This window comes from Dendrobates tinctorius, unplaced genomic scaffold (genome assembly GCF_039654945.1).
Source record: "Dendrobates tinctorius isolate UK_male_01 unplaced genomic scaffold, ASM3965494v1 ptg000243l, whole genome shotgun sequence".
Lineage (NCBI taxonomy): Eukaryota > Metazoa > Chordata > Amphibia > Anura > Dendrobatidae > Dendrobates > Dendrobates tinctorius.
This window is the reverse complement of record NW_027361910.1, coordinates 6,339,351-6,359,898: the sequence shown is the minus strand read 5'-3', so window position 1 is coordinate 6,359,898 and position 20,548 is coordinate 6,339,351. Positions and strand designations below refer to the sequence as shown.

The window sequence follows — 20,548 nt, the reverse complement described above, 5'->3', positions numbered from 1 at the left end:
TGAGCTTGGCCCATGGCTCACCAGAGAAAAATGTATGGTTGGTGATAATGTGATGGTCAACGTGTGACTGGACACACCGCCTCCAGCAGGGCAAATTTCTATCACACACGTGACCCTGGATACACCGCCTCCAGCTGGGCGAATTTAATAAATAAGGGGAAACACCAGGGAAACCGATACAATGGAGGGCCCTGCGATAGGGAACGGGGACGTGGAGACCTCCTGCTCTCCCCTGAGCCAGTCTCTACACTCTTAACAGTCCCTATACAGGCTCCCCACCTGTCGCCGAGCTGGAACCTAATAACCCTAGCTCGCCCTGCACCTAACCCTTTCTGATGAAATGGACGGTGCAGAAACTAATCCCACCACTGCACTGCAACACACATAAGGGAAGTCACAAACAGGGATAACACCACTTAGCTTTGCTCTGTTGCTCTTGCTCCCAGCAACAGAGTCCACCACCAGAATGCAGCTTTCCTTCTGAATAGCTGCCACCAAGCTCTGTCAGAGCTGCAAGGAAATTCCCTCTGTGACTCCTTTCACACCAGGACTCTGACTGTGCTGCAAGGAACTCTCTCTAGCTCCTTCCTCCACCAAGGATGGTTGGAAATGACCACTATCACCAACAGTGATTGCAACACCTGACACTCTTTTATAGCAGAGCCAGAGCAATCACACCTGCTTTATAATCACGTGCACTAAACTAAAGTAACCAGAGTGCAATGACCCTAACGGCCACTGGGGGCAAAACTAGAACTGAAGCCACCACAGTGCAATGACCCTAATGGCAACCGGGGGCAAAACTATCTTTAAGCACAAAGCTTAAGGAAAAAAAAAAGGTTACTAGTGCATTTATCTGTCATAATCCAACCTGGATCATGACATATAGATATCAAATTATGGCAATAGAGGTGGAGTGACCGCCAGGGCCATGGGGAGCACTCGGTACCGGGCCGCTTCTAAAAGGGGCAGTGTCACAGCGGCGGTGACCTATCCATGGCCTGGGCGTCCAATAAAAGGATGTGTATTTACAAGGGAATGAGAAATAAAGAGTTTTTGTAGTAAGTGTTTGTGACGCCACCTGTGGTGTCTGATCATTAGTGACCAGTGCTGCAGTGCAGATCCTCTGGGACTGATGGCATGATGCAGCATTGCTGGTAAAGCTCTCCACAGGCAGAGCTGTTGTCCCAGGTCAGTGGTGATTGGTTGTAGAAACAATGGTTGCTGATGGTAGATGTAGCAGTGCTGGATGAGTGTAGAGGCAAGAATTCAAAGGACACAGTGGAGTGCAGTTTCAAAGCTTTACTCACAGTTCTGGTGCACACAGATGCCAGATTCAGTACCGTGTTCTTCAGGTGAGGGGCTCAGTCAACTCCCAGGTGGATGAAGTACACCTTTCAAGAACTCCCTTCAATATGTGCTTCCCTGGCCATCTCCACAGTGCTGCTTTCCACTTGCCTTCCCTTCCAGCACCTCACAGTCAGTGTCCCAGGCCAGCTGCCACGGATCCTGTCGGACAATGTGACCCACTACTTTTCCTTGATCCTTTCTGGCTGCCTTTCCGGAGAAGATAACTGTGGTAGTTGGCTTTGGCCCCTAAAGTTGCCACAGCTGTCGGCTTTCTAGCTGAGTTCTGTTGTCCACTCTACTGGACTAGGGGCTGAGACCCTTCTGAGACCTGGATTCTCCCCCACCTAACATCCGTCAGCGTGGAACGAGCCCCAGGGGGAGCACTCTCCACCTGTGCCTTTGGGAGAACCCCCTTTCCCCTTCAGGGAACTTCCTTCCAAAGCTACTCCATCCAGCAGCTCCTCCTGACTAGGAGCTGCTGCAGACACATCCTCTCACTTCCTCCCCCAAGAGGAACTGTCCTAACTTCCTACAGTTCTCCTGTTCTCATCCTAAGCTCCACCCACCTCCCAACATCCTTCATGAACCAAGCAGGGGTCATAAAGGGTGCCCTGCTGTTCTAAGTTGTGTGTTGGGTGCAGGTGTGTGAGTGTGGTCAGGTGACTCCAACTTACCTGGATAGTGGGATACTACACCTCTGGGTGAGGTGCAGCACCTCTATGGCGACTGAACCATCAGGGGTGCCAAAGAGGCACAATAAGCTCTGCATCATAGCATTTCCACTATGATTGCTCTCTTGCCATAATTTGGTATAGAGTAATAAATGTTCTTTTATTTCACCTATGGATCAAAACCTTTTGTACCCATATAAATGTTTATATTGTATATGTTTATTATTGGTAATTTTCTTTGAATATTAAAATCTATATATTTTTTCTATATCATGACTCAGGTTCTACTTTAAACATATCTGTCTGAGATGGTTTAGTGAATCCTCCACTGCATTGAGCATAGGGTTGGACTCGATGACGCTTGAGGTCCCTTCCAACTCTAACATTCTATGATTCTACGATCTATCAAATGTGAAGGGTGCTCTCATCCTGGCTTCATTGGCGCACCACACGTGTCCCAAAGCAAGAAGATAATGTCTCACAACATTGGAGACAACTGGCTGGAAATATGGGCAGCACGGTGGCTCAGTGGATAGCACTACAGCCAGCGCTGGAGTCCTGGGATCGAATCCCACCAAGGAGTTTGTATGTTCTCCCTGTGTTTGCGTGAGTTTCCTCCGGGTACTCCATTTTCCTCCCTGATAGGGAATTTAGATTGTGAGCCCCATCAGGGACAGTGATGATAATGTGTGCAAACTGTAAAGAGCTGCGGAGTAAGTTACCACTGTATAAAAATAAACATTATTATTATTAATAGCATAAGTAATGACAGAAAGTCAAGGGCCAAAAGATAAGTTATCTTAATGCACCTAATGCACATTATTTGCTACTGTGAATGTTGTTCTTACTTTATGATTTACTCAATCTGAATAGTTCTTTAAATTGGAGGCTAGGATATAAAACTGTTATGTACGCTTGCTTATCACACCATAGTTGACAAAAAAGAAATCATCACAAGAAAAGAAAAAATGACTTCAACTTGAAGCGCCTGCCTTTACAATAGTGTGTAGTGATTAGAATGTGTTATTTACAAGACGGACAGTGAACTTCTAGCAGTCTGCTTGAAAAGGCTACAGCCATCTCTCAAGATAAAGGCAATAACCCTTGTAAATATTTGCTTGGTATTTTCCTAAAATTATACCTCACGGCAGACAGTTAATTTAGCACACAAACACAGCCTAGTGTGACCCCTGTGTGAAGTAATGTTCCTCATACTTTTATCAACTCTTCACATCTTGTTTTAATACAGCAGCTGCCCAGAGCAAAGGACTAAAAGGAAAGGATGCTTGTCTAATATTTTATGAGAGCTTTTTCAGTTTTTTTGTAATATGTTGACTTTTCACTATCCCTAGGCAAAAGCTTTTAGGAAATCAACCTTATCTCTAATTTTGTTACAAGATGTTCTTATATTGCCTCTCTTTTTCCCAGTGTAGTTTGTGCTTTATGTTTGTCACTTTCCCACATGACAAAATCTTCTGGTACCTGTTAATATTTCTTTAACGCTTGCTTGTCTCTTATAATAATAAAGGTTGACTTTTTTGCTTAGATTTTTATTAGTTTGTGTCAGCACTGATTTGTTTTACACTAATGTGATATTATAACAATAATTAAAGAGTTTTTTTCCCCACAAGCAAAGTAGATTTTATATAATAGATCTTGGAATACATTTTTTCCGCAGTTGAATGTGTTAAAAAGAAACGTTCCTGTGCTGAGATGATCTTATAAATGTGCCCCATTTGTGTACTGTGTAATGTCTGTGTCTTACTGTGTCATACCACAGCTCCTGGGGAGAAAGCTAAAGAGAGTATACAGACATTACAGCATGGATCACAGCTGATTCGTTGAGGTAAAACATGTTTAAAAAACAGTTTTACCCCACAGATAGAATCAGCTGCAATACCATGCTGTCCTGTCTGTACACTCTCTTTTGCTTCCTCCCCTGCCCAGGAGCTGTGGTATGATCAGACTATGTACATGGACGGGGCACATTTATAAGATTATCTCAGCGCAGGAACATTTTTTAGTAACACATCCTTTTTTGCAACATATTTCTATTCCAAGATCTATTAATTAAAATGTACTTTATTCATGGGAAACCCCTTTAAGTACTAACGCAAAGAAAATAGACCATTTGGAATAATCCTTAGAAGAGGCCTTATTTCACAGAGATAGAACAAAACTTCTCTCAAGTAAAACTAGACAATGTTGTAAAGAAGAGAAGAAAGCTGAAGTGAATACATGATCCAATCTGTTGGTCAGTAGTTGAATGACCGTGAGTTACAAACTTCATTCAGCAGGAACATTCACAGTGAGTGCCCCACATAGTTGTGACCGTGCCTATATACCTGTGGCAATCACAAAGATCACACAAAGGCGACCTCCAAAATGTCCTTTTACCAGTAAAAAAATACGATGGTAACTTGAAGGGACTTTGTCAGCACAAAATGACTGTTCGAAATAAGTACAGTTGCTTGGTGCATCATTGCGGGGCCAAACATTTAATTACATCTTCACACCTGCTTGTTTTCCCTCAATTTGATTGACAGCTCTGGCTTCATAGAGCCAGAAAAGGGTGGAAATAGATGAAAACCAAGCAGGTGGGAAGGTGTATATAAATGATTGACTGCGCCATGTGCTCCCTATACAATTGACAGCTAGAGAACCCTTAGAGTGACAAACAATCATTGTTTTTCATGTAGCAGTGACAGGTATTGCTGCCATAAAAGTGAAGCTCAAAGCCCTCATCAGTAGGGACAGTCACTGTGCTTCCATGAATACCAGCCACAGTGTTCTGATTGGTGCCAGTAGCCACATCCCTCGCTGTTCTGGCCATCAGCCTTTAATAATTATCTCTTCTTGTTTTTGTGTTGCTTCTCTAAGCGCAGGACCTTACAATGTACTTGAGAGCCTACTCTCAGCTTCCAAGCCTTTTACAGGTCCTGCAGTGTGAGAAGAAGAGCTGCTGTCAAATACTGCCACTATTTTCTGACTACCACATCTTTCTGGGCTATTTAGGTTTGATTGCTCTCAATAGGAGAAAAAAATGAGAATCTTGTCAATATGATACCTTTTAATGGCTAATGAAGATACCATTGGGATACAAAAAGCATGTCTACTTTCCAATGGTTGCAAGCCACGCAAAATGTCTTAAGAATTTGCACTTCTGATTTAGGCATATGTAGTTTCATATTTTCCAGAAAATAACACCATTCATTTATGTAATAAAATATGTCTGCCTGTGTTCCTTATAACCTTTCTAATGTACAATAGCAAAACATCTGAGTTAGCTGGAAGGTAGCATGTCTGCTCGACCAGATGATAAAGCGTTTACTTGCCTGCAAGCATACACACACACACACACACACACACACACAGATCAGCTTAGAAGGTAAAAACATAAAACAAGGAAATTTTATCTAAATCAATTGCATATATTTTTTATTGTTTTAAACCCTCCACGACTTTGGGATTTTCCGTTTTTTGCATTTTAATTTTTCGCTCCCCTTCTTTCCAGAGCCATAACTTTTTCATTTTTCTTTCAATATGGCCATGTGAGGGCTTGTTTATTGCAGGACGAGTTGTATTTTTGAACGACACCATTGATTTTACCATATAGTGTACTGGAAAATGGGAACAAAAATTCCAAGTGCGGTGAAATTGCAAAAAACGTGCAGTTCCACAATTGTTTTTTGGGTTTTCTTTTTACCATGTTCACTAAATACTAAAACAGAGCTGCCATTATGATTTTCTAGATCATTATGAGTACGCAGATACCTAACATGTATAAGTTCTTTTTTTATTTATGTGGTGAAAAAAATTCCAAAGTTTTTTTTTTTTTTTTTAAATGTTACCATTTTCCAAGACCTGTAGCGTCTCCAGGTTTTGGTATCTGGGGCTGGATGAGGGCTTTTTTTGTGTGCTGAGTTGATGTTTCTATTGATACCATTTTGGGGTAGATAAGATGTTTTGATTGTCTGTTATTGCAATGTAGCGGTGACCAAAAAGCATTAATTCTGGCATCTTGATTTTTTTTTTGTTACGTCGTTTATGAATTGGATTAATTATTTTAATATTTTGATAGATTGGGCGTTTCTGAATGCAGCAATTCAAAATATGTGTATTTTTACATTTTATTTTGAATGGATCAAAAGGGAGTGATTTGAACTTTTCTATTTTTAAAATTTTTTTAACTTTTCTTTTTCAACTTTTTTACTTGCTTCAATAGTCCCATTAGGTAACTTGAAGCCGCAATCTTCTGATCACTTGTGCTACACATAGCAGGGTTGAGCCCTGCTATTCATATAAAAAATCATCATCTGCTATGAATGTCATGCCAACCCATCAGTGTCCTGTGATTACGTGACCGGGGCACTGATGGGTGTGGTTTGTGACACGCTACCGGAACCATCATGTTAAATGCCGCTTTCAGAGATTGACAGCAGCATTTACCATGTTAACAGCTGCGATTTCACTTGTGGCTGTTAGGGGCACATGACAACTGATCAAATCAAGGGGTTCAGAGGGCCTGTCAAAAGTGGTCAGTTTTTGCTCTTATTTTATTCTTGCTGCTCCCCTGAATATCGAGTATTTTTCTTTTTCAAAATCCTACATATGGTTTCAGAGATATGGACCTTTTTGATAGTGATAATTTTTATGGTCTTTAACGAGGGGGAGCAGTTTATAGGATTCTCTGAGGATTCTCTGTAGGCTGTGTTCCATTCTTCCTTGTGAAGACCATGAAAAGTAGCAAAAAATCTCATATTTTTGGATCTGCTTTGTGGATTTATAACAGACAAAAAAACAAAATATTGAGAATAAAATAAGAGCAAAAACTGGTCTCTTAAAATGCACTTCAGCTATGACAAGGGTAAACTTACATGAAACCTGTCAGCTGGTTTAATCTTTCTATATCATTACCAGTATATTCTTTGCTCATTAAAGATGTCCACTTTTTACTAATCCAATGTAGCATGAAATTCTGTCCAGGGTAGTCCTATAGACATCTCCAGACCATCCTTGGTGCCTGCTGTCCACTTTAGAATCCTCTACACTATCCTCCCACAGCTGTCTCACGTGATCATAGAAGAACTGGAGCTCAGCGCATTTGCATAGGACAGTTTCTTTCACCGCCATGAACAGGATGATGCGAATGCACGCTCATCCCACACACTCGCGGAAACCTGACTGGTTCCCTTTAACCAAACAATGCACAATTTAGCTAAAGCAATATAACAAACGGTTTCAGAAGAATAAACTCTTATTTTAACATCCTGCAGTCATGTAATCTGTAAAGGAAAAATCTTAGAGACTTTCCCAACCTGCTGATATTTATAGCATATGATGACCATCGCCAACATTGTATTCCTTGAAGATGTATTCCTTCCCAAACAGCTGGATAGGTTAATGGACTAAAACCACATATTTTGCCATATGACAGAAAGTGGAAGGCATTATATAAAGCTTGCCGGTGTCTTGTCATAAAATCAATGACAGGAACGCAATCAGAAGTAGTTCACAGATGAACTTTCATGCTCAGTTAAACCAGAGAAACATATTATTTTAAACAAAAAGCCAATTTGCTCTCCATCGAGAATCCGCGGGTGTTTTCTCTTAATAGGAAACGATTGGAGATCAATGTTTTTAAATGAAAAAGTTCTCCATTGCTTTATCCTGCCGCAGCTTTATTCTTCTGACATATTTAGCACTACGACGCTTCCTATAATTCCTCTTTGCACAGTGCCAACTGGCTGACAAATTTGTTTGCAAAGTAAAAAGGTTTTTCGGCTGAACGGCTTCTGATTTAATTGTTAGAAAAACTTAAAGAGTCTTTTTATTGTTTTGTTTCATCAGTGGCCCCAATTGACTCTACAGTGACACTACATGGCAAAACAAGACCGTGAAAGGCTTCCTAATGTTACAATCAAAGCATTACTCTTGCTCTTTTGATCTTCAATTAAAAATAATCAGTTTTCTTAATGTATTTTATTCCTTTAGTATAAACATCATTTACAGAGAACAAACCTTTGCTGTGTAGAATATATAGTCAGTAAGATTCCCATTTGCCACTGCATTTTCTTGAGGCCCATTTAACCATAATCGAGCGTTGGTTTTATATAAGTCGATTGACGCTCATTCACACAGGCCATTACAAGCTATATGGGGGTAGAACAATCGTTAATTCCCTGGTTCTGTCCCCATATAGCATGAATACTGTGGGCATTACATACTTCATTTCACTAGGAGATGTGGTGCAGAGTTTGATGATACTTTTTATGCTCAAACAGATGACAATTGATAAATTCGATTACACAAGTAGATGATTAAGAAACAGCATTGCAGTGAATTATCCGTTTGTGCAAATAATTTATGCATGCTTTTTCTTTACCATACTGTTCTTTACATTGACTGTTCTTTACATTGCAGGCTCAACCACTCTATGTGGAAGCAGTCAACAATAGTAATGATGTATACCTGTATTGCGCCTTTCTGGATTTCAGGTTAGTAATTAGTCTCATCTTTTTACTTTATGACATAATTTAAAAGGGTATTCCCATCTCCAAGATCCTATCCGAATATGTGGTAGGTATAATAATAATAATAATAATCTCAAATGCCTCCAATTAGAAATGTAGAATAGTTTTTCTGATTCACTATGTCTCTTTCCTCATGTGCAAGGATTACAGGACCTTAGGTGTCAATGGTCACGACTAGGGATGGGCGAACCAGTGAACATATACTCCTCTTAAAAACAACTTTTAACAATCAATATTAAAAAACACCTACCCAGTGAAAAACTAGGGCTAGAAACTCAAAAAATAAACTGACTAAAAAATGACATTTTGCCTATAGATTCCCTACAGTAGACCTAAAATTTCCCCTGCCTGGCTGTGGAGGTTGGCACCCTAAAGAACAATTTTTTGGCGCCCCCACTCAACGTGGACTATCCATCACTTCCCTATTACAGCAGTATAAATATAGGTTGGAAAACAATATCATATAGGGTAGAAATGAAGAGAGTCTTTTCTTAAATCCAAACACACTTCATAAGTATTTCCTGCGGGTATCTTATTGGCAACAAGATAAAATATCAATTAACATCACAAATCATGACTGGTACTCCACAATGTTGCACATATTAGAATGCTTTTGGCATAGAATTAGCATATAAACCAAATATATAAGAAGTCACAATAATAGTGATAGTTAAACGCCAAAACCTAGTATGAGTTAAATGCACATCTTTTAACATTTCACAACATGGCCCATCATAATGTGTTTGACACATATACTCAATACAGACCAGATGATAAACTAGATAGACAATAAGCCATAATGATAGGTAATGAGGAGTAAACTTAGCATGATTCGGATGCACCTCGACGTGTTTCCCCGCCAACATGGTTCATCAGGAGGTAATGCAGATGTCCAAGATGCCAGATGCCATGATGAGTAGTCTAATGGGTGTACATAAATAACCCCCATTTCATGCCCTCGTAACAATGCGCTCCACCCACTGAAATCAACGGACTACCAATACTGGGTATTAATCACATGCTCCATTTCACAGATGAACACTCACTCATGCCGGCGTGCGCTCGAGCGGGAGGAAGTGATAGAACTTCCGGCCATTACATGGAGTATGCGTTCAATTGTGTGGAATGCAACGCATCACTTCCTGCTGTGCCCATGATTTCAAGGCGCCTGGATTGCCACATAATGCGCTCCATCATGTTGATCGCACAGGTCAATGACATATATCTGGCCCGCCCCTCTCAAGCATACAAATTATAAGATACCTGGGCATTATGCTAAGAACTCCGGAGCACATAAATAGCCATCCGTAAGAGACAAATAATAAAATAACCTAAGATAAGTTGACCACCAGAATAACTAACTTATGAATATAAATGGGCAATTAATTTATTTCATTTTTGTATATCCATATTATATTCTACCTCCAAATACACATTCTGTTAGCCAGAAACTTCAATACAGTTTACAAAGTTCGGGACTATACCGAACACATAGTGCTCGGTCATAAGGTCCTGAACACGGGTTTCCATGGGAAAAAATGTTACAGTCCGAGTCCAGTCCGAGTCCAGTTCGGGTCCAGGGCCGGCTGTAAAAAAGGAGAAAATTAATAATAAACATTATAATTATAATTACTTGTCCAGTGACACGTTCTCCCGTCCCACTGTCTCCCGGCCACATCTGCTTCCGAGACCTCTCATTAACATTCACCGGTATTCACTGCACTTGGCAGTCTTCGGCTTTTTCCGGCAGTGTTCGTGCGGTGACACCACCTCACGAAAACTGCTGGAAAATTCTCTTAAATCAGATAGTTATATCACACAAAATAGTTAATAAATAACATTTCTCACATGTCTACTTTACATCACCATAAGTTTTTAAACATATTTTTTGCTAAGAAGTTGTAAGGGTTAAAATTTATCAACAATTTATCAATTTTGCAGCAAAATTTACAAAACAAATTTTTGTAGGGACCACATCACATTTGAAGTGACTTTGAGAAAATTCCCAAAAGTGACACCATTCTAAAAACTGCACCCCTCAAAGTGCTCAAAACCACAATCCAGAAGTTAATTAACCCTTTAGGTGCTTCACAGAAACTAAAATAATGTGGAAAAAAATTAATTTTACTTTTTCCCCCCAACAAAAAGTTGCTTTACCAGTGAATTTTGCATTTTCACAAAGGTAAAAGGAGAAAATTAACCAAAAAAATTTCACACTCCATTTGTGGTGGAAAACAACTGTTTGGGCACACCATATGGCTCAGAAGGGAAGGAGCACAATTTGACTTTTGGAGCAAAAACTTGGCAGAAATAGATAGTGGACACCATGTCATGTTTCCACAGTCCCTAATGTCCCTAAACAATGGAAATTCCCTACAAGTGACCTGATTTTGGAAACTACACCCGTCAAGGAACTTATCTAGAGGTGTGTTGAGTACCTTGAACACACAGGTACTTTACAGAATTTGCTAACGTTGGCGAGTGAAATTAAGAATTCTAATTTTTCCTTAAAAAATGTTTCCTTAAACCCAAATTTTGCACTTTCACAAAGATAACATGAAAAAATGAACCCCAAAATAATTTTTGCAATTTCTTATGAGTATGCCAATACTTCATATCTGGTGGAAAACTACTGATTGGGCACACGGCAGGGCTTGGAAGGGAAGGTGCACCATTTGACTTTTGGAACGCAAAATTGGCTAGAATCGATATTGGACACCAAATTGTGCTTGCAGAGCCCATGGTGTGCCTAAACAGTGAAAAACTCCCACATGTGACTCCATTTTGGAAACTACACTTCTCAAGGAATATATTTAGAGGTGTGGTGAGCACCTTGAATACATAGGTGCTTCACATAATTTTATAATATTGAGCAGTGAAAATGAAAACATTTATTGTCTCAGATAAATATTGCTTCAGCCCAAAATTTTTTATTTTCACAAGGGTAATAGGAGAAAATGCACCATAAAATTTGTTGTGCAATTTTTACTGAGTACACCGATGCCCCATATGTGGATATGTGGTGGAAAACTACTGTTTAGACACATGGCATTGCTGGGTAAGGGAAGAGCACCATTTGATTTTTGGAACACAAAGTTGTCTGGAATAGATAGCAGATGCCATGTTGTGTTTGCAGAGCCACTGATGTGCCAAAATAATTGAAACCCCCCACAAGTGACTCCATTTTGAAAACTACCCCATAGGGGTATAGTAAGCATTTTTAACCCTCAGGTGATTTACAAAATTGTATAACAATGAGCTGAGTCAATGGAAAATTACAATTTTTTCCATGAAAATGTTGCTTTCGCCCCAAGTTTTACATTTTCAAAAGGGATTATAGGAGAAAATTAATGGTAACATTTGTTATGCAATTTCTTCTGAGTATGCCAACAGCCTATTTGTGGTCGAAAACTATTTTTGAGGCACAGTGCAAAGCTCAGAAGGTAAGAAGTGCCACATAGGAGGTTAGATTTTGCTAGAATGGTTTGCGAGTGCCATGTCAAATTGACAGAGCCCCAGAGGTGCAAGAATAGCAGAAGCCCCCATAATAAACCCCATTGTAAGAACTACAGCTCTCAATGAATTAATCTAAGGGCGCAGTTGACACCACGGGTGTGTCACAGAACTTTTTATACCATTGAGCAGTGAAGAAAATACAATTAAATTTAAACCACAGAAAAATGTGTTTTAGCTCAAGATTTTTCATTTTCATATGGGGAAATGGATAAAGATGGCACGAAAATTTGCTGCAAAATTCCTGCTGATTGTGGAAATACCACATATGTGGCTGTACAGTACTGATTAGCCACACGGCGAGACTCGTGAGGGATGGAGCGCTATTTGATTCTTGCAACATAGATTTTCTTATAATAGTTTGCAGACTTCATATACACAGCCCTAAAGTGCCAGAACAGCAGAATCCCCCCTCAAGTGACCCCATTTTGGAAATTACACCACTCTGGCAGTTTATCTACTACTGTAGTAGTGATTTTAACTCCATGGGTGTTTTACAAAAACGAGCAGCAATGAGGTGCATTTCCCTTACTTGATCCTCTCTATACCCACATCATTTATTTTGAGGAAGGATTTTTTTCTTCTGAGGACATCAGCTATGGGAAAACCAGCAATGTCTGGGTTTCATCTATTTCATTGTGCATAATGTCGCTGCAGGCTTCATTTAACATGCTATTAGGCTCTAATATGTGAGATTATATCATTAATATTATCTATTTCTGCTTGCTGCACCAGCACTTTAAGAATTGTTTTCTATTCCCTCATGTGCTACATTATTGTACCAGTCATTTTACAGTTCTTATGTTTGTCACCCAGTGTCATGCTATTTTCCACTTTCTGTATAGTTTGCTGTTTCTTTTTATTTTTTGTGTTATTTAATAAAATTTGAATATTTTATATAATATCCTTGGAGGACCTTTTTCTCTTTAGTGTTTATACTTGGCTTCACGGTCCTCCGTGTTATAACCTTTCTCTCGTCTTTAAATATTTTATTATAGAGAATATTTTTTGGTGGCGTTTCATTAGCAGTCGATATTTGTGAATATCTTTTTTTGGGTATATAGTTTTGTTTGGATATTCATTGCTCTTGGTGATCATTTTAAAGCAATTTTGGTATTTCTTCTTCATATAGGTATCTAACTTTATTTTTCCCGTCAGTATAATTAAAGCGATACCACATATATATATGTTTTAACCTCTTCACGACCGCCCACTGTAGATAAACGTTGGCGCTTGCTGGGCTTTGTGCAGCGCCGACGTTTATCTACTGTTGGCGGTTTTGTGCCCCCCGGGACCCCCACATACCTTACAACGCGGGGATCCCGGTGCACAATGCATGCTGGGACCCCCGACGTCATCGAGACCTGATTGGTTCAGGTCCTGATGACGTCAGCGTCACAGCAGCCAATGGGAGCGATCGCTGGGAAAGCTGCTTGTTTCCCGGCGATCTCACTCATTGTAACGCGGCTTCTCCTCTGATCTAACACTGACAGATAATCAGAGATGAAGCAGCGTTACTGTGTGACTAGATCGCTGCCTGGCACAGCTGATCGCTGCCTGGCACAGCTGTGCCAGGCAGCGATCTTGTCACACAGTAACGCTGCTTCACCTCTGATCATCTGTCAGTGTTAGATCAGAGGAGAAGTCACGTTACTGTGTGCCAGGCAGCGATCTTGTCACATAGTAATGCTGCTTCTCCTCTGATCATCTGTCAGTGTGAGATCAGAGGAGAAGTGGCGTTACTATGAGTCAGATCGCAGCGCAGCGATCTTGTCACAAAAATAAAAAAAAGTAAAGAAAAAAAAAAGAAAAAAGCAGGTACACAGGTTAGGGCTAGGGCTAGGGCAAGGGCTAGGGTTAGGGTTAGGGTTAGGGCTAGAGTTAGGGCTAGGGTTAGGGCTAGGGCTGGGATTAAGGTTATGGGTGTGTTGGTGTTAGGTTTGTGGTTAGGGTTATGGTTAGGGCTGAGATTAGGGTTAGTGGTGTGTTGGGGTTAGGGTTGGAATTAGAATTGGGGGTTTCCACTCTTTAGGTACATCAGGGGCTCTGTAAATGCAATATGACGCCCGCAGACCATTCCATCAAAGTCTGCATTTCAGAACGTCACTACTTCCCTTCCGAGCCCCACCGTGTGCCCAAACAGTAGTTTTCTCCCACATATGGGGTACCAGCGTACTCAGGACAAATTGGACAACAACTCTTAGGGTCCAATTTCTCCTGTTACCCTTGTGAAAATAAAAATTGGGGGCTAAAAGATCATTTTTGTGGAAAAAAAATGATTTTTTTATTTTCACGCCTCTACATTATAAACTTTACTGAAACACTTGGGGGTTCAAAGTGCTCACCACACATCTAGATAAGTTCATTGGGGGATCTAGTTTCCAAAATGGGGTCATTTGTGGGGGATTTCCACTGTTTAGGTACATCAGGGGCTCTGCAAACGCACATGACACCCGCAGACCATTCCATCAAAGTCTGCATTCCAGAACGTCACTACTTCCCTTCCAAGCCCCACCGTGTGCCCAAACAGTAGTTTTCTTCCACATATGGGGTATCAGCGTACTCAGGACAAATTGGACAACAACTTTTGGGGTCCAATTTCTCCTGTTACCCTTGTGAAAATAAAAATTGGGGGCTAAAAGGTCATTTTGTGGAAAAAAAAAATGATTTTTTATTTTCATGGCTCTACGTTATAAACTTCTGTGAAGCACTTGGGGGTTCAAAGTGTTCACAGCACATCTAGATAAGTTCTTTAAGGGGTCTAGTTTCCAAAATGGGGTCACTTGTTGGGGGTTTCCACTGTTTAGGTACATCAGGGGCTCTCCAAATGCGACATGGCATCCGATCTCAATTCCTGCCAATTCTGCATTGAAAAAGTCAAATGGCGCTCCTTCTGTTCTGAGCTCTGCCGTGTGCTCAAACAATGGATTAGCCCCACATACGGGGTATCTGCGTATTCGGGAGAAATTGCACAAAAAAATTTGTGGTTCATTTTCTCTTTTTACACTTGTGAAAATAAAAAAAAATGGTTTTGAAGTAAAATGTTTGTGAAAAAAAGTTAAATGTTTATTTTTTCCTACCATATTCCATTCATTCATGTGAAGCACCTGAAGGGTTAATAAACTTCTTGAATGTGGTTTTGAGTACATTGAGAGGTGCAGTTTTCAGAATGGTGTCACTTTTGGGTATTTTCTGTCATATTGACCCCCCAAACTCACTTCAAATGTGAGGTGGTCCCTAAAAAAATGGTGTTGCAAATTTTGTTGTAAAAATGAGAAATCGCTGGTCAACTTTTAACCCTTATAACTTCCTTAAAAAAAAAATTATGTTTCCAAAATTGTGCAGATGTAAAGTAGACATGTGGGAAATGTTATTTATTAACTATTTTGTGCGATATCACTCTCTGATTTAAGGGCATAAAAATTAAAAGTTTGAAAATTGCAAAATTTTCTAAATTTTCGCCAAATTTTGATTTTTTTTGACAAATAAGCGCAGCTCATATCTAAAATTTTTTGCCACCATCATGAAGTACAATATGTCATGAGAAAACTATGTCAGAATCAGTAGGATCCGTTGAAGCGTTCTAGAGTTATGACCTCATAAAGTGACACTGGTCAGAATTTAAAAAATTGGCCCGGTCACGAAGGCAAAAACAGGCTCGGGTGTGAAGGGGTTAATGTTTTGGTGCATTCACACAATAAAAACTATTTAATGGCAAAAGAATTGTTTTTGCATCACTGTATTGTGAGAGCTATAGACTTTTTATTTCTACCTCAGACAAAGCTGTATAGCAGAATGATTTTTGCGGCACAGGATGGTGTTTTCATCTATACCATTTGTATTCACATTTGACTTTTAGTTTGCACTTTATTCAACATTTGATGCGCAATGTGATGATAAATCATAGTTCTTTTGCCACTTTTTTTTTACGGTGCTCACTGAAGTGGTTAACTAGTGTGACAGTTTTATATATCAAATCGTTCTGGATGCCCTGATACCAAATACATGTACTATTTCTGTTTTAATTTTTGTATTTATGAGTATAATATTTTTTCTTAATTTGCAATTTTTAAAAAAATAATTTTTACATTTTTACTTAGTGACTGTTCTTTAACTATCATTACTCTGATCGCTGGTATAATGCATTACGTATCAGTATTATAGAAGCCTTTGAGACCCTGCTCCTGGCATAGTCTAAGCTGGCCGCCAGTGCTGGCAGATCCGGACCTCGGGTTGCCTTGAATACCAACTGGCCTGGCTCTCATGATGACGTGGCAGGGACACTGATCGGAAAGGTGAGAAGCCCCATCTCTCTCCTAGCCTCGTAAATGTTACGATAGATCTTGATCGTGGCATTTAAGGGGTTAAAAAGCCAGGGGTGTCATCGGTCGGAAATCCCTATCCAACCATGATGTATAGGTATGTCAAATGTCATGAAGGGGTTAATCACCATTCAAAGTTTTCTGCTGATTAGATATGGGTACAAAGGGGCTGGACTCTATACTGGTCCTTCATCTCCTTGTCTGTGATTCACAAGGCCCTTTGCCTGCCTCCAGTCTTTGAGTCCTCAGACCCCTCTGCCTGCCTCCAGTCTTTGAGTCCTCAGGCTACTCTGCTTGCCTCCAGTCCAGTCTTTGAGTCCTCAGGCCCCTCCACCTGTCTCCAGTCTGTGACTGCCCAGGCCCCTTTGTCTACCTCCAGTCTTTGATTCCCCAGGCCCCTCCGCCTGTCTCCAATCTGTGATTTCCCAAGCCCCTATGCCTGTCTCTGGTCTATGATTCCCCTGGCCCCTTTGCCTCCTCCTCCATTTTAATTAGTAGAAGACTTCAAGTGCTGATTAAAGAGCAACTACAAAGCGGATTTCTTCAACAATCTTATCAATTTAATCAGGATTACAGCAACACTACAACCATGTCTTTACATTAAAATATCACATTGACAGGTTCTTTTTAATGTTCTTTTTTGCTAATGATGGTGAGCATAGACTTGAGCCATTTGGGTAGTCACCAGGTACCACTCCAGGGCAGTCCCTGGATTTGCAGCAGCTGACCAATGAGTCAAGGCAAAAATGTGAGACACTGAGGGTGAAGACAGAGATGTCGTCATACAGTCCAAGACCAGGTTCAAAATACAAAGCTGGGATCAGGAGCGGAGAGATCAGACAAAATGAGAAAACAAGCCAGTTCAGTAACAGGAGAGACAAAACAGTAATTCACCTTGATAGGGAACTAGAAACAGAGTGCAGTTATGACCTAAGCTCAAGCAAAGTGTGGAGAGAGGAGCTGCCTAATATATCCACCACTGGCAGGGGATGGGCCAGGGAACCAGAACTCTGCAGGACACAGTGGTTTTAAATTTCTGCAGAGTCTGACCATTCCTTCCTATAGACAGGTGGAGACTCACCAGCAACAGGAGGATATGCCAGTGCTGGAAGTACTGCATGATGCAGCTCAGCGAGATAGTCTGACACTGGGAGGAGAAGGATGACGCTTACAAGCCGTGCGAGTCAACGGCATGACAATTCTACATAGGTGTTCAATTGGATTTAAATCAGGCGACATATTTGGCCTCTGAATCACTTTCACCCTGTTCTTTTTCATAGAAATCATAGAAATCATAGAATCGTAGAGTTGGAAGGGACCTCCTGGGCCATCTGGTCCAACCCCCTGCTCAAAGCAGGATTCGCTAAATCATCCTAGTCAGATGTCTGTCCAGCCTCTGTTTGAAGACTTCCATTGAAGGAGAACTCACCACTTCTCGTGGCAGCCTGTTCCACTCATTGATCACTCTAACTGTCAAAAAGTTTTTTCTAATATCTAATCTGTGTCTCCTCCCATTCAGTTTCATCCCATTGCTTCTAGTCTTTCCTTGTGCAAATGAGAATAAAGTTGATCCTTCTACAATGTGACAGCCCTTTAGATATTTGTAGACAGCAATTAAGTCTCCTCTCAGTCTTCTCTTTTGCAAACTAAACATTCCCAAATCCTGCAACCTTTCCTCATAAGACAGGGTTTGCAGACCGGTCACCATTCTGGTCGCTCTTTTCTGAACTTGCTCCAGTTTGTTGATGTCTTTTTTAAAATGTGGTGCCCAAAACTGGACACAATATTCCAGATGAGGTCTGACCAAAGAGGAGTAGAGGGAAATAATGACTTCACGTGATCTAGACTGTATGCTTCTGTTAATACATCCTAGAACTGCATTTGCCTTTTTTGCTGCTGTATCACACTGTTGACTCATATTCAGTCTGTGATCTATTAGTATACCCAAGTCTTTTTCACATGTGCTGTCACTTAGCCCTATTCCTCCCATTCTATATATGCTTTTTTCATTTTTATTGCCCAGATGTAGTACTTTGCATTTCTCCCTGTTAAAAACCATTCTGTTAGTTACTGCCCACTTCTCCAGTTTATTTAAATCTTTTTGAATCCTCTCTCTCTCTTCTCTAGTATTAGCTATCCCTCCTAGCTTTGTGTCATCAGCAAAGAAATTCAAGTTACATCATTAACCTTACTTTCATGATATGGGTTAAAAAATGTTCTTTGAAACTCAGTCTTGTCAAAATTTTGGAAATTGTTCTTGTATTCAGTGACCTATTGATTAAAATCTTACTTTTCAAAGAGTGTGCACTCGTTTTTGCTGAGCCCTTTGTATCTAGTTAGAGGCTATACATAATATTGAATTTATGATGACCCTGGAGGTCCTTTCCAACTAACATTCTATGATTCTATGAGTCATTATTCGAGGATCAGGTCCATTTTTGCATAGTAAGTATAGAATAGCAAAAAATGGTAACAGTTGTGCAGAAGAAGCCGTTCTACAAAGACTTGCTTAAATGCAGTCACAGTTTTTTAAATGACATATTATAATGCATATGTAGAAATAACAAAAATGACAAAGAACTACAACCATACAAGCATGTTGGGGTTAATAGGAGTAAGGAAGAATAGAAGTAATCATAGGAATCCCTGCTGAAACTTCATAGCGATCATTTGTAATTTGCAAGGAAACCTGAGAGCAAATGTTCACGTTCCCTGCAGTGCTACCACCGAAAAAATAGAAATTACATTGTTTCCAGTGAAATCAACTATTTTATAGCTTACAAGTTAATTTTAACTGTAACTGGTATTGGGTATTCTGTATATTAAATGGACAATATTGTCTGTCTATTAGATATGACCAAGAAGTCATGTAGCATTAGCTCTGCTGTTAGCTGGCAGTGACAAAGTTTTACTTCTAATATGAAGTTTTAGTGATACTATGATGACATTACCCAATACCCTGAGCCTCTAGTTGTGAACCAGTATGTAATTCATGGGCAGGCTGGGTTTTCTTCATCTATTTGATGAATGTCCCAAATAAGGAACTCCCCCTTTTATCTAAAACAGACAATCCCTTGGCATTACTTGTCATAAATTCATGGCATTATTAATTTATAGTTAACACCAATAGCCATAAATGTATGACACAGGAGATGAGCCCACATCATCTACAATGGGCTCCTTTGACATCTGAAGTTCTGCTGCAATGGAGGAGACCAGAGTTAACCGTGTTACTGATTGTTTTTACTCCTGAGTTGCCAACATCCTCTATTTCAACATTGGTGCTTTCGTGATGACTGCTTTCATCCCCAAAACAGCCATGTTTTGTATTGCTATTGGGTTCTGCAAATGTACGGTATTACAGTTTATTATATTGCTTAGTTAAAGGGATTATTCTGGACTGTTTTTTAGCCATGAGGCTACAAACTTACCAGCAGGTAATTGCTAACAACTTGCCTGTTCTGCCCTATCACGATCCATTCCATCTCTGGCGCTGACTCGCCTGCTTCCTTTGAACTCACATCAACAAAGCAGTTACTATTATTCTGGTCTTCTCTGTCCAAAGGATGCCACTGCCGATGTCATGCTGACTCACACCTGGCTTTTCACAGTTAAGGGCCTGTCACACTAAGCGATATTGCTAGCGATATCGCTATGTCTGATACTTAACTCCGACCGCTCCCCCGCTGGTAATCGCTGATCGCGTGAGAACGTCCTGGACCATTTCTCGTCGTCAGCTTCCTGCTGGGCTTCCTGTGGAGAGACGAGTGACGCGTGGACGCGGGCGGGAGGACGTCAGGATCGCCTCGTCTGACAGGTAAGTAGCGACCCCAGTCCCCAGCGATGTCGCTGGTGAGATCTGCCTGGGTGGCAGCTCACTAGCGACCACTTAGCGATGTACCAGCGATCCTGACCGCGTCATATCGCTAGTCGGGATCGCTGGTACATCGCTAAGTGTGACAGTACCTTTAGACAGTGGAGAGCCAGCTATCAATGCTTTTCTGATGGCTCCTTTGCCTGAAGTCACATATTATAGAGGATGTCAAACAGGAGGAGGCGGTGCTGGGCAGGAAATAGAGCTAGAGTGACAGAGACCAGATCTACAGCATCATTTGCTTAAGAATTAAAACCCTGATTTCTCAGCAACGGAGAAACAGAC

General features: G+C 40.5%; 1 protein-coding gene across 2 annotated transcripts in view; it reads left to right on the top strand.

Annotated features, from left to right (window-relative positions):
- Positions 1-20,548, top strand: part of ADGRD1 (adhesion G protein-coupled receptor D1) — a 1,079,490-nt gene that overhangs the window by 476,685 nt on the left and 582,257 nt on the right. For both annotated transcript variants that reach the window (XM_073557041.1, XM_073557040.1), the window contains one exon: positions 8,445-8,518. In XM_073557041.1, the coding sequence (XP_073413142.1) occupies positions 8,445-8,518 (74 nt within the window). The remainder of the gene's footprint in view (positions 1-8,444; positions 8,519-20,548) is intronic.